Genomic DNA, 27,206 nt, shown 5'->3' on the forward strand with positions numbered 1-27,206 from the left:
TGTTGAACACAAAAGAAGATATTTTGAAGAATGTTGGAAAGCAATCTGTTCTGGGGCACTTTTGCTTATCATTTTCATATGGTAGTCAATGGTACCCCAAACTTTTCGGTCACAAGCGTTCTTCCAAATATCTTTCTCTGTGTTCATCAGAACAAAAACTTCATTCAGATTTGGAACAAGGTGAGGGAGAGTAAATTATAACAGAATTTTAATTTTGGGTGAACTGTTAATTTTGGGTGTGTAATTGAGGAATCCAAATCTTATTATGTCACAGCCTTAGGGATACTTCATGTTTTATCACCGCACTCAGCACTCAGTGTAAAATGTGCCATCCCAAACACCAGAATTCTAGAAGGAACATAGAGATTAGTTTCGGGTGATGAGGCCCAATGCCTGCTTTGCACTTAAACGGTAGTCATGGAAACACGACTCGCTCTGTGTGGTTTTGTTCGTGCGCATCATATGTTTGTGAGTTTGTGTTTTTCAACATCAGCAGTGACTCACCAGTTTAATGTGAGCCTTTACACCCCGGATGGGGCATCGCGAGCACCATCCCCTCCCCTTCCCAACGTCCCCCTCTGCAGCTGCACTCTTTCCTAGTCTCCAGCGTCTCACATTTGCACCGCCGTGCAGCTCAGAATGCTAATGCCACTCAAACATGAATAATTGGGTCACATCTTAAGAAAAGCAGATGGAGTGGTTGTTTTTTACAACTTTTAGAAAACTTCCTGCGACATCTCAAGGGCATCTCCCATGACCGGACTATCGGTGTCTTAAAGAAATTCGCCTTCACGGTGTTCCTTAACCGTGTGAATTTGTAACTTCCACAGAACACAAAGATCATTTTTAAAAATGTGCTAGTCAGTGGTTTTTACGTAGTCACAGTGAATGGGGACTGACCTGTTTTTGCCATTAAGCACTGTTATAGTCTTCTGATAAGAACAGGCATTGTTAATGATCTCATTTAATCCGTGTTATTGGGTTCTCACGTCCAGCCATCAGTTATTGCAACTTCACTGATGGTGTTTGTGATGATATGTTATCCCGTGCCCTGTGAGAGCTGTGGTTGATGCCGGATGTTCTGAAGAGCTCTTACACATGCCCTGATGAAACGCAGAGATTCATCTCGGTTTCTGACGCCCTGATAAGTTTGTTTCAAACATTCTGACTCTGAAATAAACAGAATGCTTGCATCAGACCCTTGCTGAAGAAAAGATTAGGTGCGAGAGAAAATAGATACTTTTTTTTCTTTGCACAGTGCTTGTATAAGAAATTCGTTTTTGTTAAAGGTGAAGTGGGATCTAGACATTTGGTTATTAATGTGCTCCTGACATCTGTTTGGTCCTCATGTTGAAGATCAGGTGTAGTCTGGAGGCCTCCATCCCGATGCTGTAAATAAAAGGTCATGTCGCTCTGAGAGAAGCGAGAGATTATTCATCTCTCTCTCTCTCTCTCTCTCTCTCTCTCTCTCTCTCTCTCTCTCATTCTGCCAAACAGCTGAGGCATAAACAAGCTTGTTCACTGGGTTTCAATTAGCCATGAATGACTGTTTCTCTTTCTCCAGCTTTCTGAAATACTCTGAAAAAATGCTGAATGTAAAGCATGCATGCTTGCTTTACTCCCGAAATGTTATGATGGCTGAGCATTGAGATGTTTCTACCTAATATATTCAATCTTGGGCCAATAGCACAAACATGTCGATGTTTTTTTGCTTCTTTGCCGAAGGAGATCTGTAGAGCAGTTTGTCCGTTTAGGGCTACTGTAGAAACCACATGGCGAATTTCACACAAGGCGAATCACAGCGTATGTAGATAGAAATAGCTCATTCTAAGGTAATTAAACGTAACGCTTTATTATGTAATGTCTTTATACACCTCTGAAGACATATTTAGACATATTATATTGCATTTCTGTCAATAGATCCTCCTTAATATTACACACAGCACCTTTAACATAAGACTATAATAAAATAGCTTTGTTACGTTTTCTGTACAGTACTTGAAGTCACTTTGCATCCAATTTCCTCCAACTCATGTCACGACCATGAAAAGCCAGTAAACACTTTAACTTCTACATAATTCACACAAGGACATTCAAAAGAAGGTGTTTTTATTGGCATGGGGCTTGTGCGATATTTTGTTGAGGTTGTTAGAGGTGAAGTTGGTCACCATTAAATCAAAAAAGGAAAAATTCTCATTTCAATTTTCTAATTTCAGAAGTCTTTGCACTCGGATATATATGTCACGATACCGATAAGAAGTCAATTGCAACTTCCGTTTCATGGTGACTTTAAAGGAAGAATTGTTATTGCAGTTTTTATATGCAATGTACATTATACAAAGATAAACTCATTTTCCATCCAGCCTCAAAACGTTACCTATTTGTAAACAGGCCCATCTGAAGCATTCAAAAAATATAAACATGTGACTGCCGTGCTGTTTCGGGAAGCTCGTTGGTTCCTGTTAGAACACAGTGTGGTCATCGCTTTAGATTTGCTAATTAAAACACAATGAAGATAAAAGCATCCAATCAAACACAATGATGACCCTCATTTAAAGATCATCTTGACTTGGACTAGATTTCTTTCCGTCCCGTTTCTAACTGTGTGCTCGGTATCAATTCATCTTTAGTAGGGCTGCTCGAGCCAGAATTTCAGCCCCAGAGAGCTGTCTGTTGTACGGGCAGGTAAATGATTATAGATTTTAGTGTCCGGACTCAGATTTAGCCAATTATAGCCGGTGCAGTGAGCTGAATTCAAATGAGAATCAGTCTCTACTTAAAATGTATAAAGGAGCGGTTACTGTTTTCATTCAAGGAGCAGTAGTGGAATGCTAATGTTTTAGAAAGGGTATTTGGCTTACGATAACAGCACTTTAAAAATAACGGCAGATTTCATTTTGTTCTTCAGCGATCACATAATGTTTATTATTAACCTGTTTATGTTTTTTTTCTGATGGAGTTTCAAGGTATCTTGGAGGCGTCACTTTAGATATTTTATGTGACAACCAATACAACACATCTAATGGGATTTTATTTTCTTCCCCAATAGGTAAACGGTACAGAAATTGAGTATGAGTTTGAAGAGATTACATTAGAGCGGGTAAGTGTCTGCCTCTTCTTTATTTTAATATAAAATAATTGTTATTTTATTTATGCTTGTTTTTGTATTATGTAAAAAAAGTACGAATAAAAATATTTCAAAAAACGCAAATTGAGCCCACTATTGGACCCCGGCCCCACCGGTGGAGAAACACTGATCTAAAATCAAGTGTATTATTTATAATTTTGGTCACACTTTAAAATAGGGACCAATTTTCACTATTAACTACGACTTTTGTCTTATTGCTCACAAGGTAGTTTTTAGGTTTAGGGTAGGATCAAGGGATGTAGAGTAAGGTAATGCAGAATGTTTCATACATACCAATATACAACCAACATGCATGTTAATAAGCAAGTGATTCATCTGTGTGCCGTAATATAAAGTGTAGCCATCATTTTTATGACGTCATATTAATTGAGGTGAGATGAAATATTTATATATTTAAAGCTGTAGAAAAGGTAATGATTATAAAAAATGCAGAATACTTAAATTCATAAATTGTGTATATACAGTACAGTACAGTACAGACAGGAGAGAGAGAATTAGGCTTCAGATGATGTTCTGGCTGTTGCATAAGTCAGAAGTTAAAAGATTTCATAATTTTGATTCAGTTGCTTCATTCGTGCTTTATTGTGAGAGCAATTCATTGCCTTTTTACATAAAGATTACATAATCTTGTATCTCCAAAGGTTCAAACACGTCACTTTAAACAAACAGCCAAGATTCTTTATCTAGATGTTTAATATGGCTTTAGCCTTGACTGCGGCAGGGGCGCATGACTTGCCAAACTGTAAGCACTGGTGAGTCACAGAGAATAAAGTGCATCATTTATAAAAATAACCTTAAGCTTTTCCGCCATCTTCTTTTTCAGTTTTGTTTTTCAGTTCTTTACATAAGTTCTATAAATGAACTGTACAGTACATAAACAGGAAATGACATCACTAGAGTAAATGGGTTGGACGTTCTAACAAGCACTTTTAATGTTAAAGTACATGATCAATGAATTTCACGTTTGTGTCTCCTCAGGGTAACTCTGGATTGGGGTTTAGTATAGCAGGTGGTACAGATAACCCTCACATTGGCGATGACCCCGGGATCTTCATCACCAAGATAATCCCTGGAGGAGCAGCGGCAGAAGACGGCAGGCTCAGGTGGGCACGTGTTTCATAACACACCTGTCTTTTCACATTTCTTGACTATGCAAGGCTTTAAGAGAACAAATATAAAATGTGTTGCAACTATCTTTTTTTGCTGACTTGTAATGATGTAGCTTATTGCTCTTTCTGTCCTTCTCTCGTTCTCTTCCACTCTTGCCCTCCTTCCTTTCCCATCTATATCTCTCCCTGCTGTAAATGATTGAAACTGGCTGTTCATCACCGTCTTAATGTCCCTCTGGAGAGCTGAACTAACTTAGGTTTTGTGCTGACAGCCACACACACAAATTTACCATCTGCAAGGTCTCAGGTCTAACCAGCCCAGCTCACCAGACCACTTTCAGATCATGTCAATCATCAGTGAAAAAAAGAATATAAATAATACATTGTTAAACAATATATTTTGTATAACACAAGATTCAGGGATTCTTTTCTACATTTTTCCTTTTTGAATGGCTTTTTATTATAACAAAGCATTAAATGTTTTGCATACTCATGGTAAATAAAAATGAGACAAAACTTGGATCTCTTTAATATCTCTATTGTATCTTCTGCTTCATGGAAAATAAATATTTTGTACAGAAATGTCATATCCCTTGAAATTGCATACATGTACTGTATCTTCTCTTAGTTTCAGACAAGAGCTCAATAATATATCTTACATTTTTCTTATTTGCTTGGATATAAGAGTCGAAACAAAGACTACAATCTCAAATATTTTAGATCTTGTAGTTTAATATTCGCAATGCCAAGATCATGGGTTTGATTTCCAAGGAACACACATATAAATGAAACGTATAGTTTGAATGCACTCACTTTGAGGTCACTTTGAATACAAGCCTCTGAGCTACCGCACAAAAGAGCAATTTTTGCATAAATAAAACAAAACAAAATTTCCTCTGGTTATTTCTGAACAGGTAGAAGGCTGTTACATTGATAAGCAGTGAGCTACAGAGTTTCGATTCAATTTCATTCAGATGGATGTGTTTGAGATCAGACGTTGATTGAGAGGGCTGTTTTATTACAGGACGGCATTGTTAAATTGTGCTGGAGAGATGCACCCACATGTGTGCTTGTGCGTCACTCTGAACAGCAGCTGCGTATGACAGGCCTGCCATAGCCTCTTGTCTCGCTCTGCTTTTCTTTTATATTCCCTCAATAATATTCGGGAAAATTTCAGATTGCAAAAATGAAAAGCCACACATTTGTATATTAAACTGTAAACACTCTTAAGTATATCGAAACAGAACAGTTGCATACCTTTATCAAACAGGATCAGGTTCATTTACATTTGAGATACAATATAACAAACACAATGTCAGAAAATAAGCTGTTAAGAGAGGCTGCAATCATATGAACCGCTGCCTTTTTTGTGAAGGTTATTACGGCAGACTCAGGGAATACATTTTTGATATCAACAATACATTTTTTACTAGTAAAAATGTTATTTCTTGATATCAAGAATTCACATTTTTACTTGTGAAAATGTAATTACTGATTCAAAAATAGCAATTGTTACTAGTAGAAATGACATTCTTGATATCAAGAATTCAAATTTTTAGAATTGAATTGTTTATATCAAATATTAATATCCTGAGAATGATTAAAAGCTAATTCAGCTTGCCATAGATGATGTTTAATTCGACAACACACCTGCATCCGCAATGTTAATTAAGAAATTAATGAATGATACCTTCCCTGTTGTAACATCCATCCGTCGTAAAAGTGACATCTAGTGGGTGGTAGTAGCAATAACATTCACCTTAATCAATGTCCAGTGGTTGCGGAAATACGAAAGAAAGAAAATCGATTGACGGCTTTCGGCAATCAATATTGAATCGCCCGCATTTTCGATTTTTCTGCCCAGCCCGAGTCATTACCCTTTTTGGCATTCTGATATCCCTCCATGTCTGTCTGTCTCTTTCATTCTCTCTTAAAAGAGTAAGACAATTTGAACATTTGCCAGTACGCTGAGATAGATTTATTGTGAGATGGAAGTGAACAGCATTTACGAAAGCAATAACGTTACGTAGCTTTTATTCTGATTTACCCTTGTTTGACTTTGGAAGACTTGGAAGCAGAAGCCCCTGATTCATCGTGAATTTAATCGTATAAGTGATCATTGTGGTTTAGTTCATACTCAGCTTATAGAGAATTGACACATTTTATTTGATTGCATTGTACATACGTGTTCTTTAACGTAAACGTGTACGTTTAAAATAAAAAATATTATTATATAAATTTAGATCAAATTTAATTATTACCCACCTCTACTACCCACGATCCGCTTGTTTGGCATTCTTGTGAGATCTCACATTACTGGTCTATTTTATCATATTTTCAGATTGAAGAAGTTGTTCTCTACTAACTTTAGTTATTCAGCATTATACAGCTTTATAGGGCTTTGCATATGTACACATGCGCGTGTGTGTGGTGTGCTCATGTTTGCCGGGGCTCAGCTGTTCTGTGTGAACATGCCCCAGGAGATGTCTGTCCTTGGACCACAGGCTGCCATGATCTGGAACTCTCGGCAGGAGGTTCATCACGCTGCAAGGACTTCAGATAACTAACTTCTCGCTCTTCTTTTTTTCTGCAGAGTGAACGACTGTATTTTGCGAGTGAATGACACAGACGTCTCAGAGGTGTCTCACAGTAAGGCGGTCGAGGCGCTGAAAGCTGCCGGATCGATTGTGCGACTTTACGTGCGCAGGAGGAGACCCATGCTGGAGACTGTCACTGAAATCAAACTCATAAAAGGACCAAAAGGTTTACACTTTACACTTTTGCTTAAAAGATTACACTGTCTCTTCAATTTATCGATGGTAAATACCATTGAAATTCATGCATTCTTTGTTTCTTTAAACACCGAAAAAAGCCAATGGTTTGTTACTTTTTTGGTATTTTCGACATTTCTCCAACCCTGCCCATATACAAACTCATATTCTGACCACAACACATAAATAAACAAATGGGGCTGACTTATCAAGATCATGTTGATGGGTTCAGTTATTTTGTTCTTTGTTGGTTATTTGGAGGGAACAATAAACATAGTAATATCCTGTAAAACACTTGCCACTTTGATGCATTATTCAGCGCACACAGCAGTACTTGCACAAATTTGTAGGAAGCGCTTCGGGTGACATGTAAGCTCCAAATCCATAACACCATTAACACTCTCTACAACACTTATTTTCTCCTCTAGGGGACTGGGAAGTATGTAATATTGCATGAAAGCCCTTGCTTTTGGATGTTTTTAGCACTGTTTATTCACAGTCAACGAATGAGTGTGGGGACTTTTGGCCCTCAAAATACTCCCTGAAATGCTATTTGTTATGATGTCACCAATTTATCTGCTAACAGTGTCCAAGAGCGTTGAACTACATTCGTTCATTCTGTATGGGAAATACGTTTGAAACATTTTTGGGAATAAATTGCCTTCTGGATGTTAAACCACGGTGCCATAGTTTAAGATACACTCGGATAGATTGTGGATTCTGTTTTGTTATCGGTTGAGGGGATGAGGCGGGATGATAAATTAGAGGAAGGACTTTGCTGGCACTGTGTCTATAGGGACCCAACTAACGGTTTTATCCTTTCTTAAATTCCCACAGGGCTCGGCTTCAGCATTGCAGGCGGTGTGGGCAACCAGCACATCCCTGGAGATAACAGCATTTATGTCACTAAAATCATTGATGGGGGTGCGGCGCAGAAGGACTGCAGGTTGCAGGTTGGAGACAGACTGCTCATGGTATGTTCATACACAAACACGCACAGTAGGGCCTGTGTTTAATAATCTTGATGTTATAATACTTTCTTCTCTTCAGAATAAAGAGATAGTTCACCCAAAAGTGAGAATTCTGTCATCATTTACTTACCCTCTCGTCATTTCAAATCCTTATGAACACAAGCAACAGCGGTACCCATTGACTTGCATTGGTTCATACAGAACAAGTCCATAACGAACGGTTGTGCGGTTACCTACATTCTTTAAAATATCTTCTTTTTTGTTATGCAGAAGAAAAAAAAGTCATACAGGTTTGAATAAAAACAGGGTGAGTAAATGATGACAGAAATTTCACCTCACAACTATGAGTCACGGCATTCATGCATTGATTTCCCTGCACGAATAGAGGCGGATTACATTCTCGAAGTTTCGCTCTAGTATCCGTGTCAAACTCCATTGCTTTTAATCCATGGGGGTTGTTAAACTCTTTTAAGACCGAGTTTAATTTAATTAGCAAGATCAGCGCAGTGTGTAATCCATTGGGCAGGACACATTTGGCAGCTCTGATTCGCCATTGACCACTAGAGCGTAACTGTTTACGTAATGCCGGATTCCCTGTTTACCATCTCTCTCTTTCTCTCACCCAGGTGAATAACTACACTCTGGAAGAGGTGACCCATGAAGAAGCAGTGGCCATATTGAAGAACACATCAGATGTGGTTTACCTGAAGGTTGGGAAACCCACTAGTGTCTATCTGTCAGACCCCTATGGTCCTCCCGATATCACACACTGTGAGTTACTCTTAAGTTTATTCTTCATTATGTAATGCGAAGCTTTGTTTAAACCAGAATGATGCATGAGATATTTGGAATGTAGTGTGATGGAGTTATAGAGATATTTATTAGTCAGTTAAAGCAATAGCTAACCAACCAAATAAAAATGATGTCGTCACCCACATGTCATTCAAAGGCTGTTTGTGATTTATTATTTGGTGGAGCACAAAAGAAAATATATTTTGAATATAATTTTGTGTCCATACAATGGAAGTGAATGGAGGCCTGTGTTCTTTGGTTGCCAACATTGTTAAAAGAAAGAAAGTCGTACAGGTTTTGAACAAGATAAGACTGAAAAGTTATGATTTTATTTTGGATGAAAGATTTGTTGTGGTTTTGATTTATTGGCTAAAATGTTGATTTACATTATGATTATCCAGCGATTGATAGAAATTGATAGAGTGCTTTGAATAAATCCCTCTCTCTCTTTCTTTTCTACAGCATTCTCACCCGCTATGGATAATCATATCTCTTCCCTCGGTAATAACGGCACTCTGGAATATAAGTCCAGTCTTCCGCCCATCTCCCCCGGCCGATATTCCCCCCTGCCCAAGCATTTGCTGGGGGAAGAGGACATTAACAGGTTGGATGGTTTTTCCTTCCTACGGTAATTTTCTCCCTCTCTACCAGACACCACTGCCCACAGGTAGACTGTGTATAGCCCCTTCTCCCTCCGTATGTCCTGTGGAAAATCCAAAAGACAATCAAGGGACATCATCTCGCCTGGTGATGGGATTGTTTTGGGATTTGCTGCCCCTGCCTGATTCCCTCCTGTCCTGTTAGTTCCGTGCTGTTCTCTGTTCCTGGATTTTAAACGGTCCTGTTGAGATGTTTGTTATGAATGTGTTGTCGTATTAGTTTTGTGTTTATACGAGCCGGGTGAACATGCTGAGGCAAGCACTATTACTATAAAACTCGGCAGCTCTCTGATCCGTCATGATGTGGGTGCGCGCAGGCGGTGTGAAGTTGTTTGTGCATTAGGGGTGTATTTTGAGACGGAGCATATGTTCAGGACCGCAGGGCTGGGGATGTGTTTGGTTCACTGCGACGCACTCTGTGATGTGAATACTAAACATCTTTCCTGGAGCTTTCGAGAAAGGAATCACGGTTGAAACTAAAGCACACAGCCAGAACTGAAACAAAGGAGTTCTTGACTTCTTTAAGAACTGTCAAGTTAGAAAAGACAATTCACTCTATATGCACGGCCACTTCCGCGTTTAGGCTCAGTTGTGATCTAGCTTCCGGTGTGCTTTCCAATGCGTGCTTACAACCAAGGCTTGCCTAACGTTTTAATGGGCTGCCGTTAGGACACAGCAATATTGAGACGTCGCACCTTCACGACGAAGGTATTTAAAGCTTCTTGAACTCATTACTACACCGATGTATTGATAAAATATATAAAACGGGTATGCAACAAAAGTTCATATATACTGTATATATAATATAATTAAATTAAATCGGTAGTTAATCAAAATATGCTAATACAATATGCGAAAAAAGACCACGCTAGGACCACGTTTTGCTAAGGGAGAATGCTTTACCGGAAGCCTGCGCAAAACTGAGATATGGGCGGAAATACGTAAGCAGCAGGGCATGCATAGAGTGCATTCAGAATCGCAGAGATCATCAGATGTGTACGACAATGAAGGCTTTAGTTTTGCTTAACACATCTGCTGGTTTGTTTATGTGTGGTTGTAGTGTTGTGTAAGGCATCGCTATCACATTAGTATTGGTGTTTATTTAGTTTGGACAGTTATTTGTTAGACATGTGGAACTAAGAGGATCTTTCTTAGAATCCCAGAATTCCACTGGCCTTATTGGCCTATTGCCTCAACCTAGGCTCACCGGAATTATAATAATCCTTCACAGGGGAGGTCTTCTTACCTGCAAACCCTCTTACTTTAGCCTACTGGAAACATTTAGCTGAACATACAGAGCTCAGCTGTAAGGATTAAAGATGTTTACATGCTCGGTCAACTAAGAAAAACATAGAGGAATATCTCTTTAGAAGTATATTTATCATTTTCAGTCTTAATAAAAAAACATAACAGACTTCACTTTCCAACTTGAAAAAATAGGGTTAAAAGTGTAAATAAATAAACAAACAAACACTTTTGCTAGGTAACATTTGCATATGTTGCAACACATTTTAATTGCTTGAAAATAATCATTGATTGTCCATTGATTAACATAAACAAAGTTTTATTACAATTGCAACGTTAACTTTTGCCAACTGGCCCATAACTTTATCACACTGGCTGTGGAACATTTGTAACTCCTACAATAATAAATAAATAATTATACTTCAAGCTCCTTTTATTTATATTTGTATATTGTTGAGTACAGTATTTTACGTTGTAAGGATACTAATATTAATGTGCTAGTAGTATACTTGTGAGTGTACTATTTCTATACAGCTTGGGACTTGGGTAAAAATGACACATTAACGCCCCTTTGATGTCACGATTTCCACCAACGAAGTTGGGAAATAATTTCGAGATGGGCGGACTTTAAACATGGGGGATGGGAGAATGATTTCAGCTCTGACAGATATGATTGATTAGTTTTCCCGCAACAGCTTCATTGTATTGTCGTTAAATTAGTACATACTTACTGTACATGTTTTATACAAAAAAGCATGTATTTCACCAATATTCCAGAATAGTCAGCAAGCTGACTAGATAGTGTGGTTAACCTATACAGTATAGTACGGTTAAGAACTATTACCGTTTATGATTTTCCCCAGACACACGCAAGCTTGAATCTGGCGTCTTCCATTTATTCGGACCACAAAACACCTGAACAAAGTCAGCTCGGAATCATGACTTCAGAAGTGGGAACTGACGAATTTCCAAGAGCACGTGAAGGCAAATTCATCCACTTTTTGGTTTATGAAAGCATACTTTATTGTATACTATAGGCATACTTTGAAAGCATTCTTTAGTGTATACTGTAGGTATAACAGAATTAACTTAGAGTTTATGTTCTTTAGGTTTGTTTGTACTGCAATTACACTTATAGGTATAGTATAGTTTACTTGTTCAATATTTGTAACAGATTTTTTAGTTTATAAATGCACACCTTGAAGTATACTTTCAATTAAGTTAAGTGAACTTAGCATCAAACTTATAAATGTATTTTTTTTTACTTTTTTTATACTCTTATGTTTCCTCATTACACTTTTTAAAATATATATCTAGATCAAAAGATTGAGTAGAGGCCAATCATATTTAGACTGTACTGCCCAAATTAGACAAATATACCAAAGTATAATTATAAGTATATTCTAAGAAGTACATTCATATGAGACTTCAAGTAAACTTTATTATTTTAATTTGGCTTATAGCACACTTGAATAAACATATTTTTTGTTAAAGAAGTTCCACCTGTTTAACTGTTTAACAGCCTTATTAAAGTCTCCCACTGAGCAGCACAGTTAAAGGCATCCTGCTGTGACAAACTTTCACAGTTTCACCGAGTCATTTACAAATGCTAAACGTGCCAGCGAACATGCATGCTAAACAAAAAGCGTGACCTTTTGCTGAGATGAGACAGATGGATTAATCCCCCTCCTCTCTCCTCGTGTAAAAGGTTCACATAGCGTAAACGTAAGCCCTCTCGTAAGATCTCTGTTCTTCACAGTTCAGCTCCGTAGAACCGAAGAGGGTCTTGATGAAGACTGTAATATGGTATGGCAGTGTGTTGTGACCCGAATATCTTTAAGTTCATAGTCTCAGGAAATGATCGGAAATATGGAGTGAGGCGTTTTATGTGGATTTGCATAATAAATGTGAACTTGTGCTACAGCTCAGAAGTTGAATAATGAATTAGGTGTGACAGTAGACGGAAGTCTATGGGGGAAATGTGGCGTGTATGTGTGTTTCTATGCGTGCTTCTGAACACATGTCATTACCATTTAGGATAAATGGAGTGTGCGAATGCAGTGTGCATGTTTAGGAAGTGTATTGAAGTTGGTTGTGTAGCATTTCATCAATAAAAGAGCCTCATAGCACCTTAATAATAATATGTTAAACATGCTTCAGTCAAGCAAAAGGCAGCACACACACAGTCAAAGTATCGTAATGAATAATAAAACTGAACATTGCACGCTCACATACACACAGGCCCGGCCAAGTTGGTGCACTAGGCAAGATATTAGATTGTGCCCCTATACAAAATAAATTAATCCAAATATCTGAAAAAATGAACTAAAAGACAAATTATTTTTTTAAATATAACATGAACTGTGATTAATAGGAATAAATAGGAAGTAAATAAATAACAACTACAAATATTTGTAATAAAAATGTTTCTAATGACCTCGTTGTATGAAAATAAGGTTGAAAATGAAATAAAACAGATTGTAATCTCAATAATACAGTATTTTAATATTAGAGCACATTAAACAAATATTTCGTTATTATTATTATTAAGATACATTTTAATAAGATAGCTTTTTAAAATATGTTGTTAACCTCTGTTCAAATGCTGTAGGGACACAAATAAAGGTTTATTGTATTATTTTGGATTTTCTCAATGGCATGGGCTACTCACAGTGCCAGTAAACACACTTAGCAGTTCACTTAGTTGAAAGCAGTCAAAAACAGCACGTGTTACCAGTAAAATGGTTAAAAAAAGCAAGCCGCTCGAGCGGGATTCAAACTTAAAACAGGTGATGAATCTAGCGTGGTAAGCAGGTGCACCAACAACAAGGCCACAGGCACTGACATGAGTTGTAGGAGCATCTCTTGAAGTCATGGAGGGAAGTTTACCTGCACAGATCACACTAGCTAGTTTCTGTTACACATGCATAATTGACGCATTAAGAGTATTAATTTAGCTTTTCTTTTTGCTCTCTCGGCTGGCGCCGCTCTGGTCATTTTGCCACGCATCGGCCCTGCATACACACTTATAAGTGTTACCTCAGATGAACACTTAGTACTACGAGCGCACTTCTGCTGACCTGTACACTTCATTATTAGATGTGTACAGCATATAAAGTGAACCTTAAGCACAGATATGCACTACATAATTAAACAAGCAGTGTTTTGTTGACTCTTGTGCCTGTTTGTTAATTTTCATCTATTCCAACACTATAACAGAATACGTTATAAAGCATTTTGATAAAACTTTCAAGCTCTAAAAATGTAGTCATGATACTATCTTTAGTTATTTATTCCCAGACAGTGGTAAAGTTAAACTAAATATTGTTTATTTTGATTCAAGAAATTTTGATTAACAGTATCCTTGCACCTCAGGGAAATCATGAGATCTAATGCGAGTCTGTGTGCTTCTTCCCACTTCATCATCTCTGCGCTTTGCTGTCAGTGTTAAGAGCCAGAGGGCGCCAAGGCTTATAATAAAGGTTCTGTCATGCTTTTATTTAGCTTAATGTGACCCTGTATGAAGGGCAAAGGCAAATTGGAGATTAAAGGATTGCGCTAAAGCTAAAGATGGGTCCAATTCAAGTAAACACAGTGAAAACAGAAAGAAAGATGGAAAGAGACTGTAGATTTGTTATTTAAATAGACTAGTTATTTAAATGAAATAGTTTCTTTGGACTGTATGTGAAGATGTCTGTCAAAAACAGTTATGTTGTTAAAAGGGGGCTTGTTGTATTGTTTGTTTGTGTCATTGTTTTGTTTGCATGCTACAAGTACTGAATACAACAGTTTAAAATACACATATCAGCATATTTGTACCTTTCTTTGAACTTTATGTTTTGTCTTCGTGCTAACCAATGTGTGTTTTCGATCAGAAATCCCTCATTAGATGAGATGGAAGGTCACAGGTTTGATTCCCAGCACTTCCAGTTGAGGTGAGCATCTTGGTGAGATGTTGCTTTGGGTACTGAAGGTTTACTTGTGTCCTCCTGCACAACATGTCCCCTCTGAATGCTCTTCCGTAATTTTTTTATAAAACTGTAATTTGCAAATGTGAGGCAGGAAATGAAATACAAATTAAGATGTCTCTGGATGGATCTACACAGCTCTGTTTTTAATAACACGGAACATGAAATGAATTGAATTTAAAGGAACGTTTGAGCATCTGAGGGTTGACTGAAGATTGAAACTAAAATGGTCAATGTTTAAACAGAGCTCAGAAATTAATGATCAAAGCTAATATACTTACCAATGTTAGGCTAACAAGTTACAGTTCCTTCCTTATTCAATTTACATGCTTTCACTACCGTGATTTACCTTCTCTTTATCTCTCTTACTCTCTTCTTAGCTTTTTTTATTAGTGGTCGACTGATAATGGTTTGTTAATGCCTTTTGCTGATAAAGGTATCTAAGGCAGGGTGGATGGAAGTTGTATAGAATATGGAAAGGTCTGAGAGCACATTGAAAATGTGGGATTTAAAATCCGATCCTGAAATTATTTTGAAATAAAATAGGATGATTAATAGAAAGTGAAAGAAAGACTGCTTCAAAATAAAAAACTATTTTTTGAATTTTTTTGACAATTTCTAACAAGCATTTTCTAAGTGGTGTTGAACTTTCAACTCACCATAACATAATATTATATCAATATTATAGATAATTTAATTTAATAAATTATCTGAAAATGTAACCTTATATGTAACCAGGGACCCTGAACTTTTAAAATGATTAAATATTGTTTAAAAGTTGACAAGTTGACTTTTGTTAGATATTTGCAAAACCCAGTGCAAAAGGATGACTAATAATAATATATTTAAAAAAAAAATATATATATGGGAAGGTTTCAGAATTATTATATTTTCACTATTATGTATCTTCTATTCAAGCATTTTTACATTTTAAGCTCGATTCGAACCTATTTTATAATATATTTGAAAAGTCCATTAGATACTTTAGGAAAGCCATTGCTACATTTTGGAACTGACTGCAAATGAACTGACCGTTTGTTTCTCTTGAGAGACAAGAAAGCACAGTTCAAAATATCAGATAGTTAACTGGCCTGACCAATATATCAGTCTGCGTTAGCTCACTAACACCTGCTTCTGTACTCTCTGCCCCTCTTTCTCTCACACCAGGCCGCCCGAGCCAGTTTACAGCACCGTGAACAAACTGAGTGACCGCGCCCCCTCTCCCCGTCTCTACTCCCCCGTGGAGTTTGATAAAAGCCCCATGCACTCAATCCCTCACTTTCCTCACTATCACGTAGGCCTGCTCCCTGACTCCGAGATCACCAGGTACTGATCACAGCGCTCTGCATGGGACACGTACGAGGCATGCAAACTCTGTCCATGTCTAACCTGTGTGGCCACACCCCTATTTAAATTCACCTGCATGCCCTCTATCATTTGGAATAATGTGCATGCTCCACCTATCAGACACTAGTTATGCATGTTTTGCCCACGTGATTCCTTATTCTTTATTAAAATCTGCAATGCTTAAAGTCAACATGAAATTAATGTTTATTACGTTGATTTTAGTAATATGTGATGACGTATTAAAGTTGTTTCAAAATGTGATAATAGTCCAAAATTGTATATCCAATACTTTTTAACTGAACTTCATGTTGACTTTAGTAATAAAATAGTAGCTATGAATCTTGTAACATTTCGATTTCTTCGACTTCTTAGTTTGTTTAGAGGACATATGCATGAAAATTGCTAGATATCCGTGGCAACAGACTAACCATATCAGGTCTTTGCTCCTTCTGTGCACTTTCTTCCGTCCCATCAATTAATTGAATTTATTAAACTGTGTTGTCCATTGACTTGCACATGATGCGGAAGCCTGTGGCATCAGTGTGAGACGTTAGTGAATCAAGAATTCTATCAGTGAATTGATTTGATCTTTGTTTCCTGTTTAACCGATTTCATTTCAGCTCTGAGGAGCAGCTTTTATCTTAAATTGGATATATAACTTTATTAGAGATAAGGTAACGTCTCTCATTTTACTGATTAAATGACTGGGGATGTAAATGTAATAGTCCGAATATGAGTGTAAACATGGGGTTGGTCGCAGTGGAAATGTTCCGCAGGACGTGAGAGACCCTCTGTGTCTCCGGGTAATGTTTTCTAAATCTGCATATAACGTTGTCGGAGTAGGCACGCTTTGTTTACAGGTTTGTTTAGATTTTCGTTTTGGAGTTCATTACACTATGAATTCTAAAGTACCATATAATTGGCTTCTCTGGGATTTGAATTGATTTGCATTTCAGAACGCCATCGCGGTAGGGCTGCTAAATCCTAATGCATCGCTTAAATCCTGAGGACTTGGCATACTGCGAAAAAGCATGCATGAAAATGTCAAATAACATCTGTGATGCTTTACTCTTTCTCATGCTCAGGGTCTGGCAGTTTGGATGAGGCTTTTGAAATGAAAGGGTTTTGTTTTTGTGTGTGTCAAGCTGCAGTTCTGTGAAATCGGCAAGGTCTGTGGCACCAATATATTTTCTATATACGTGCCCGAAAGTAAGAAAAAAAAGAATGTGGAAAGTATTGGATTAATAATGAACATACTTGAGAATGTGTCAACCCAGAAGACTTATTTGCTCTCTATTTAATCTCAGTACTGTTTAAAAGAAACAATTGAGATATTCAAGTTTGCCATTTTTCTCTCCTTTGGGCACTTGGCTGTAGTGCACAAACATTCATGTGATCTCATTTGACAGCCTCAAGCATGATTCTCAGAGAGAAATCCTTGCCAGCATATTTAGAGAATTTCGGACGGCCTCAGAGGATGCTGTAATTTCCGAAACATCCCTCACATAATTTAATTTGCTTAAACAGATAAAGCTGGCTTGCTAAATCAAGAGTGATTTTTGGACACTTCAGTGGCCCGGCGCCACATGTGTTTAGCAGGGACCCAAAACCGCCTCCTCTGATCTCCAGTGACAGAAGCACTCACTCATCTGATGTCATTGTTTTGTTTGTCTCGTGATTAACAATTTTGTTTGGAGCCAAAAGCACTGGGTGCATACTGATTGCATTTTGGTTATGTGGATGTTTTTTTATGTGACATGGGCCATAAATCACAATTCCCACAAGATTTTGTTACCTCTGATTTGTATGAATTGTGTTCCGGTTAGAGGAGGATAAACTAGCTTCATTTCGTTTTTGACAGATTTATGAAATGTGTGTCTCCAAGATTGACAGGTGTTTTTATTTTATAAAAATTTGCATTTATTGTAGGAGAGGAATACAGATTGTTCCAAGGAATAGCTCACCTTCAAAATGTACTTGCCTTCTTGTCATTTCAAACCTGTATGACTTTCTTTTTTCTGCTGAACACAGAAGACATTTTTGATAATGTTGGTAACCGAAAACCGTCGGTCCCCATTTACTTGCATTGTTTTTTTGTCCATACAATAGAAGTCAATGGGGACCAAAGGTTTTTGGTTTCCAGCATCTTTCAAAATTTATTTTTGTGTGAAGAAAGAAAAACACACTGGATTAAAATGACAACAGGGAGTAAATGATGATCATTTTTATTTTGAAGGTGAACTATTCCTTTAAGATCTGGGTTTAACTAACATTTATATATTTTTATAATATAAAAGAATCATCAGGAGACACGTTAAATTGTTTCATGTATTCTTTTGTCTTGGGTGTTTAATAGAGAAGCATGCTCTATAGACAATAAATTCCCCAGGAAGGCTGTTTACAGGCAGTTTATTGTGATGAATACCACATTCGCTGGTTTGTTGTGAATTCCCTAGGTGTCCTTTGCAATGCATTGTGGGACATTTGCTCCAATGAAACTGCAAATCATGAAACCCTCTTTACTCTCTTTCAGTCTCTCTTACAATGCATCCGCAAGTACAATTTCTGTCAATCCCTCAGCTTTGGACTGTAACTCTCACGATGAACCCAGGATTTACCGGTTTGCGCGGGAGAAAACACTACCGTTCTTTAATATCAAAAGTTCAGCGTTTGCCACTGTGTCATCTTTAAAACTTCCCAAGAGCTGCCCTTTAAAACAGAAAATGAGGCTGAAAACGTTCGATTTTATCTGCTGAGTTCACTGCTGTGATTCTTTTTGTCAAAGGTTCAGAAGCGGCTGCTGTCTGGAGACTCTTATTGAGCCGAGGAAGTAAAAAAGGCCAGTCGCTTCTCTTGCTGAGAGAGAGTGCTCTCGAGGAAGATATGGGAGTATTGATACGTGTCTCAACATTTCTGCATGACAGCTAAATTGCTCTGCGCGTGTTCTCTGAATCTGTGAATCTGATGAAAGTCTATTGATTGTGTCGAGGGGTATCTCATATGTTTTATGGCGCATATTGATCTGCTGCACTGAGATTGGCACCGTGGAGTGACAAAGCCTGAGAGAAGTCAGACAAAGATATTCGTAGTATTGCTTTAGAGGTCGAAACTTTTGGACATTATGATTTGGGAAGATAAAGAGAAGTGAAGATAAAAAGGATCTTTAAAGGGATAGTTCACCCAAAAATGTAAATACTCGAATCATTTACGGACCCTCTTGTGATTTAAAACCTGCATGGCTTTTTTTCTGCAGAACACAAAAGGCATTTTGTGTAATGTTAGGAAGCATACCACGGCGGTACCCATTCACTTTTAATGTATGACACAAAACCAATGCAAGTCAATGGGTACCACCGTGGTTTGGGTACCACATTACTCAAAATATCTTCTTTTGTGTCATACAGGTCATACAGGTTTGAAATGACAAGAGGGTAAATAAATGTTGACAGAATTCAGAGCTCATGTATTTAAAAAAAATGTATTTTATGCATGTAATGTAATTTAACAATGTAATATAATGTATTTGAACAATTGCCTCAATCGTTTATATTTGTATTTCCCCCAATTAATTTTTAGAGAAAATATCTCATACTAAGTTGATACTTAAATGAAACACAAATGAAATCTTCTAACCCTTTCAAAATTCTCTGTTGTTGATCCAGCCAGCGTTAAAAAAAACTAATCTATTAAAGTGTTCCTACGTTTACACGCAATGCAATGTGTTAGTCTCCCGCCCTGTTCTCTTCAGACTGAGGGTCATTACGCAGGTAGATTGTGTTGGAATTGAAAACCCAGTAGTTGCTTTGCAATCCTACAGCTGTGTCAGCCTATTAGAAACGACAGCTTATTTATCACACGACAAAGGCTGCCAACACATTATCATATTTTAATACCCTTACGGTGGTAGAATGGAGCGAGAGAAGCGACATATTACCAGTCTCGCTTGGTGATCCGCCCCTCTCGTCTGGAGGTATACGTTCAGAATACAGGAGGCCGGGAGAATTCACGATGAGCGTAATCGGTTTTCGTTTCTTTTCCTATTAGGCTCTGAGTTTGGAAAGATAAATTGTGGTTGTTGTGATCCAGGTCTGATGGAGGGCATCGAGAGAGTCAGATATCAGAGTATTGCACCTGGCCAAGAGAGAGAGATTTTTGCACAGAAACATGAATGTAGGGAAGGTGATTGTAGAGACAGAGTTTAATGAGGGAGTTTATAGCCAGCAGGGTGTTATACACATCTGAGGCAGCGCCAAATAGCTTCTCATCAGCATATTATTACATATCATTATCATCAGCATGAGTTGTGGACAGTTGTGCTCATTTACATATCATTCCTTTATTAACGGTGGAATATAATTAAATAGTGGCTTATGTATCATTTGAAAGCTCAGGAGTGATAGCAGAGCTACAGCAAAACAAGATATTAATAATAATAATCGGGAGTGAATATTAAAAACATGCAAGATCAAAGGGCCTTTCAGAGTCTCTCTCGCATTTTTGTTTTGATCTATTTGTAATGTTTAATTTCCTTTTTATAATTTCACACTTGGGTGAATATTACCCGTATTAAAAATATTACAAATATAAATTTTACCAGAGAACGTTTTCTCTTGAATATTCCACTTGCGGTTATTCTGTGATTTGGGTTACCAGCAAATTGAGTCTGGGTGAAAAACTAAATATGGATAAGGATGCCATCTAGTGGTCCAAATGGATAGGCATGGATGCATTTTAATACATCTCTGTTTAAAAGGATTGTTTATCTGAGAATTCTTTGACCATTTACTCAACCTCAAGTTGTTCCAAAACTGTATAAAAATCATCAGTTGAGCACAAAAGACAATGAGGGACACTAAACAGTGGGGCACCATTACCTATCATAGTATTTGTTTCCTACTATGGAAGTCTATAGTGCCCCAGATCTGTTTGGATACGAACATTCTTCCGAATATCTTTCATTGTGTTTAGCAGAACAACAAAATTGACACAGGTTTGCAACAACTTGATTACTGAGAGTAAATGATGGAACTATCCCTTTAAGAGTGAAGACTATAGGGCATCTTTTTTTAGAGGTCTTGTGATGTGCTTGAATTTTTTCACAAAAGGCTATCATTAAATACTACCAAACATGTGATCTGATCGTAGCAGGAGGAACACGATGAACTTCAGATTTATGCGAACTTCAGACCTTATGTGATGAAATCTTTTTTATAATGTATAAATGTTGTTTTATTAGATTTCTTGTTGAAACAGCAGCATTGAATGTGTGTATGCAGATTGGTACTGTAAGAGCAGTGCGGTGTAAAGTTGGAAATATCCAGTGATATACTGTATGAAGTTTCAGATATTTGTTTTTAAGATAATATATGTCCCCATTTGGAAAGCCATGTGCCATGTTTATGCCATCCAAACTTGGTGCTTATGTTGGAGATGTAGGTGTCAATCCTTGCACTATCCGCCTCTTCACAACTAGGTCAAGTAACGCTGCACCAACAGATTAGTTCCAAAATAGCTTCATCTCACGTCTCTTTGCATTATCATCTGTAAACTTTCAAGATTGTTAATATCCATGTTTCAAGTGGATGTGACAGAAGTGTCGCAGCTCAAGATATCTCCTCATTTGATTGGTCACACTTGAAGGAGTCGTGACCTGACACTGCCAGGATTCTTTCACAAAAGGCAGCAGCCGAATCTGACTTTTTGAAAGCATTTTAACAGTCCAATTCAAACCAAATGGCTTTCTCAATATCTAGATAACAAAAATTATCACACAACAGTGCCATCAGATGCATTCAACTACATCCGACTTCCTGTTTGATTTTATTACCAGCATTATAATAAAGAACGTATAGCATATAAATAGTGTGTGATAGTGGGATTGGGCATGTGTGTGAGAGCGCTTCTACGTATCTAGGAAACGGGTCGGAAATGGGACAAATGGCACGTAAGTGGAGCAGTCCCCAATAGGTGCAGCTATTGTGCTCGACTACATCGTAGACCATTCGGACCAACCCAAGAGCTCGGATGCGCATGTGCACGCGCTTCTTGCATGTGTATGTTTACAAAGTAGTTGGCGTGCGTGACAGTGGAGATGCTGAGCCCTACGGACTCCGAACTGATGTATTACCTAAACTGTGTATACAGGGAACCCAGGAAGATCGTCCTGCACAAAGGCTCGACCGGACTGGGCTTCAACATCGTCGGAGGAGAAGATGGAGAAGGCATTTTTGTGTCCTTCATACTCGCAGGAGGGCCTGCAGACCTTAGCGGAGAGCTGCGGAGAGGAGATCAGATCCTATCTGTAAGTAGATACAAAAATGAATAAGAATATGTGCATTTGTCTGACAATAGATGTCTGATACATTATTGACTGTGTCATGATTTTATGTTTTTAGGATTGTTTCTTAATTCTTTGTATTTGGTCCCAGCTTGATCTAAATTTACATGTATGCATTTGACAGATGTTTGTAACTAAAGTGATTTATATCATATTCAGATGACACATTTTTATTTGTATGTCTGTATGTGATATTACCCACAATTTGAGCAAAAGAGCAGTCCTTCTATAGATCTGAATGTTCTTTAGTGATTTGTAAGTTTATATGTTTGTGATGTCATCACTTCTTAAGTCTTATTTTAGTTATGTTTGTGCGTGAATTAACACTTTATATTGTGTAGTTTGTGAGAATTGTACACTTTTTTACATAGTCTGCCATAGTAGTGGCACACAAGGTTCACTTAACACAAGGTGGCGCCACCATACCACTCTTTGAACCCTTCACAACGATTTTAGCGAACACCTTTTGCTTGTAAAATGTTTTTGTAGTTTGTGGTGGGTCTACTTGTTGCAATTTCATCACCGAGTCTTTTGGCTCTGACGCAGCGCCGTAACTTTTATTATGTAGTGTTAATTGACATTGTAATTATAACTCCCTTTGCAACAATCCAGATCAGCGATCCACTGGAGAAGCTCTCTGGCCTGATTTCCACTGGCGGATCTCATCATTTCTGTTGATCAGGACCCTCTCGCCGTAATCAAACCCCTCTGTCCAGATTCCCGGCGCAATTAACGTCTGCGCTACTTGAGCCAGACAATCACAGGCTGCCTCCTCAGGTCACTGATTAGAAAGAACGAGGGAGGGCAGCAAAACTGAAAGAGAAGGAAGAGAAAAAGAGAGATAATGGTGTGCTGGCCTCATTTCGAGTCTAAGAATAGCTGTGATGAAGTTCATACCGTTAAAGGAACAGTTCACAAAAAACAACCATTTTGTAATTTGCTTTCCCGTCACATGTAAATCGTTTGAAAATCTTTCCTTAAAATATTGCTTACAGTTTTTGTATGGGAAATTGGCAAGTGTTGGTATCGCATTGGGTTCAATTCCCATGGAACACCCACTTTAAGAGACCATTGCAAATTTGCATTTAAGCAGCATTTCTGGATGGATTGGAAGTGTCTGTTGAATTTCTACAAAATCAAACCTCAGGAGTAACATAAAGTCATCCAACGGCGTCCAGTTCTCATTTTCTGCAAATAATTGCAATTAGAAACAATATATATTTTATAAAAATTTTGGCTGAAATATGGCAGGTAGTTTAGAGAATGAAACAAAAATGATAATTTTACCAGAAAAATGTAATTAGAAAAACAGAAAATCATTTAAAAATGGGATCGTGGCACAAGATGGCGCCGGTGAGCTTTTGCAACGCCAGAGTTCGCATACTAATTTCCGGTGGTCGTATGACACTATCGAGTTATTTTGGCATAATGAAGTGCTCAGCAGTGTAAAGAGGATCTGTCATATGGCTTTCTTCTTTTTTATCTAAAAAACACCCATATTTTCCTGCCAAAAATCCTCTTTTCCCAGTGTTATACGACCCGAAATTACTCTGCCGCCTATGGCGTCCCAAAAGCTCACCGGCGCCATCTTCTGCAACTAGCTAATAGTCTCTTAATTTTTTCCGAAGCTTTACGTTATATATCCAAAATGTATTGAACTTGAATCACCGTAAGTCGTTATAAAAAATAAAGTAAATAATGACGAAAATATCATAATTGGGTGAACGGTTTCTTTAATTAAAGCACATTTTAGCCACAAAACACCCCACATCGCCACACCCAGTACTTTTTGTTCACCTATGCCAACCTCTTCCCGCTGCCAGCCATATTAGTACTCTATGGTTTCCTATAAGGAGCTCTTAACAGCACTGTGCGTTCACCACCTGCTACAGGGTTGTGTGCCAGCAGTACCCAGCAGTTGCATGCCCTCAGCCATTCCCAGACGGCCCTGCATTTCAGTCTCACTCTTTATTTTCCTTTCTCTTGTTCGATCACGGGAATACTGTTTGTGTGACACAAAAGTAAAATTTGTAAAATGACTTGACTTCACCTAATTTAAGCTAAAAAGAATAAAAAAGCTAATGCTAAACAATTTAGCATGGTATTCTATTGATGTGATGGAGATTTACTGTGATTGATTACAGGTTAACGGAATTGATCTGCGAGGTGCCACTCATGAACAGGCCGCAGCCGCGCTGAAGGGGGCGGGGCAGACGGTAACCATCATCGCCCAATACCGGCCGGAGGGTGAGTGTCCGTCAGCTTCCTTGACCGAATACCGTCGCCGACGGTCACATGACTCTTACTCACAGAGCCCTTTAGAGTGCAGAGGTCACCTTTAGCTGCAGGCATGACAGAAACACAATTCACCCAGACGTTTTTGGGGCGAGCCCAGGCCGGTGCGCTCTTTATTTCTCCTGACTGTTACAGAATAGCGCCTGTGCCCTTTGAGTGTTGAGGTGCCATGTTTGATAAGTGTCATTTAGGAGATTTGGCTGCTGTGGAATCCAGTGACACTAACTCGTGCGGATGGGGTCGGATGCATCACTGCAGTTATAAATCCACTAGGAATATCCACATTTTCAATTACATGTGCTCACTGGCCTTTAACTCAAGGGTGAAGTGTGTTAATTTTCAGTGTTAAAATACTTCCTATACAGTGTTATGTGCTACTAAACATGCTGGTCCTTCTTGAAAGCTTCTTACACTTCACCTTTGAATGGTGGCTATACAAAATACAACATGCAAATATGTTTTATAACTCCTATGATATAGAAGACAGTTTATGAGGTGTGTGTATCATAAGCTGCAGGCGTGAGCTCGTGTGTATACAGTCATTGATAAGGTGAGAGAGTCAGATGTGGCAGTGTGGTCAGGTGTGTACTGATATCTCCTCTCTTTTCTCACCCGTCAGAACTTGCCCTGTGCTCCCCACGCCGGGCCCCGCCTCCAACTGCAGGTTTGTGCCATGTGATCAGCGCCTGGGTCAAAACTAGTACCAGCAAGACAGACTGCACAGAGCTAGACCACAACCAAAGCTCAATAGCAGAGGTTCTTAACTTTTGGGTTGTGACCCTTATGTAAATTAGGGTCGGCAGAGATGCAAATGGAGAAAGGAGATGTCTGTGAGCTGTATTTTTATTAACATTTTTATAGCAGGAGGTAAAAATAATAACATTTAAAAGATCAAATTGAATCATGAAGTGTAAGACGCATCTTTAGAATTAAAAAATTGAGGTAAAACAAAGACAAACTTAATATAATGAATTGACTGTTTGTGTTAAGCACAATTCGGCTCTTTTGTCTATATTAATACATTTTAAATTGTCATTAAAAATCTTTTTTATCATTCTTACCTTTTTTTAATAAAACAAAATCGCTTTTTGATCAAATAAGGTATCTATAGTCACTATAAACTACTAGAGTTGCCTAGTTTTTACTCTCTATTTAATCTTCAGAAGATTTAGGAATGTTTACGAAGTCTATGGCGGCCGGCTCTTGAGCTCAAGTTTAGTCTAACTCTCTGCAGTCTGGCTGTGGCTTCATTCTTGCCCCAGTGGCAGCTCTGACCATGGGCCTCTTATTCAGGGGATGGGACAAAGAGAGATTTTGCTCTCCTGATAGTCCTGTGTGCACCTTTTTTGTTACCCCTGCCTGCTGCCTCACTTGATTGAATCCTCGGCTCCTATGTGTATGTTTGGCTCTAACCCACCCGTCCAACACAGATGGCTGCTGTTTAGCACGGACATACACACAGGCAACAGATTTACATTTATTCATTTAATAGAGGAACTTAAAAATAAGGATAAATTCAGGAAAACTATCTTTAATATTTAGTTGAGCAACATTTACACAGTTTAATCGAGGATTATTATTTTATACACCTAATAAAAAATACAAAAACACTTAAGGCTTGCCTTTATTTAATAGGCAGTAATCTTTAGTTTATGTCACAGCCCTGAACCATGACTTGCTACGAGGGAGATTCTCATTCAGAATATTAAGTACATTAGTACAGTATGTAATTTTCCTAAAAAAAGAAACACTGCATTTTAAATGTTTCCACTTTTAAAAGATGAATTTCGCATCTTTCCTGTCGCTCAGTGGTAAGTTCATGGCGCTAGCAACACCTACGTCGTGGGTTCGATCCCAGGGGATTACACATAGTCAGAATCAAAATGTATAATACAATGCAATGTAAGTTGCTTTTGGATAGGCGTCTGGCAAATGCATAAATGTAATGTAAATGAATTCGTCAACTGGAGTGCGCTTGCAAATAGATGGCATCAATGCTTACCGACATGGACTAAAAGCCATGCAACCCACATTTATTTTCCTCATAATTTAGTAGATGTCAACAGGGTTAATGTCTGCAGCCATGCCTATTACTACTGCACTGCTCAGTGTCTCTGCCCCTCTCCACCTCTTCCTCCTCTGCCTTAACCCTGTCTGGAACATGTTCTGTTGCCCCTGCTGAAACCAGCACCCCCTCACAAAACACATGTCACCCTCGCAGTAATATTACATGTAAACCTACTCACACAAACACGTTATGGCCAGTTTTCTGAACTGTGAACTGTATAATATTTCTGTGGATATAAAAAAATATATATAAAGAGCATTTCTAATGCTGCACTTTTGGGAAAACAATTGGGGCTGTATTTAAAAAGTGCATATTAGTACCTCAAATGTAAAACATTGGTGCAAAATACTTACATGTATGTACCTAATATGTACGCACTAGGACCTATTTAAAGGGTACAGCTAGTGTACATGGCCATTTTTTCTGACACTGTGCTTTAGAGTATATTTGCGTATAACAGGAGTTCCTTACTGAACTCTTTTATTCACTTATTCTT

General features: G+C 38.1%; 1 protein-coding gene across 6 annotated transcripts in view; it reads left to right on the top strand.

The window, feature by feature from the left end:
• Window positions 1-27,206, top strand: part of dlg2 (discs, large homolog 2) — a 142,013-nt gene that overhangs the window by 82,880 nt on the left and 31,927 nt on the right. For 3 of the 6 annotated variants that reach the window (XM_079448653.1, XM_079448654.1, XM_079448655.1), the window contains 11 exons: window positions 3,050-3,100; window positions 4,127-4,251; window positions 6,851-7,020; window positions 7,866-8,002; window positions 8,626-8,770; window positions 9,254-9,419; window positions 14,571-14,630; window positions 15,831-15,989; window positions 22,155-22,311; window positions 24,492-24,594; window positions 25,262-25,306. In XM_079448653.1, coding sequence (XP_079304779.1) covers window positions 3,050-3,100; window positions 4,127-4,251; window positions 6,851-7,020; window positions 7,866-8,002; window positions 8,626-8,770; window positions 9,254-9,419; window positions 14,571-14,630; window positions 15,831-15,989; window positions 22,155-22,311; window positions 24,492-24,594; window positions 25,262-25,306 — 1,318 coding nt within the window. The remainder of the gene's footprint in view (window positions 1-3,049; window positions 3,101-4,126; window positions 4,252-6,850; window positions 7,021-7,865; window positions 8,003-8,625; window positions 8,771-9,253; window positions 9,420-14,570; window positions 14,631-15,830; window positions 15,990-22,154; window positions 22,312-24,491; window positions 24,595-25,261; window positions 25,307-27,206) is intronic. The other 3 variants (XM_079448658.1, XM_079448656.1, XM_079448657.1) reach the window with 2 other exon arrangements.

Source organism: Barbatula barbatula (genome assembly GCF_947034865.1).
Source record: "Barbatula barbatula genome assembly, chromosome: 24".
Taxonomy (NCBI): Eukaryota; Metazoa; Chordata; class Actinopteri; order Cypriniformes; family Nemacheilidae; genus Barbatula; species Barbatula barbatula.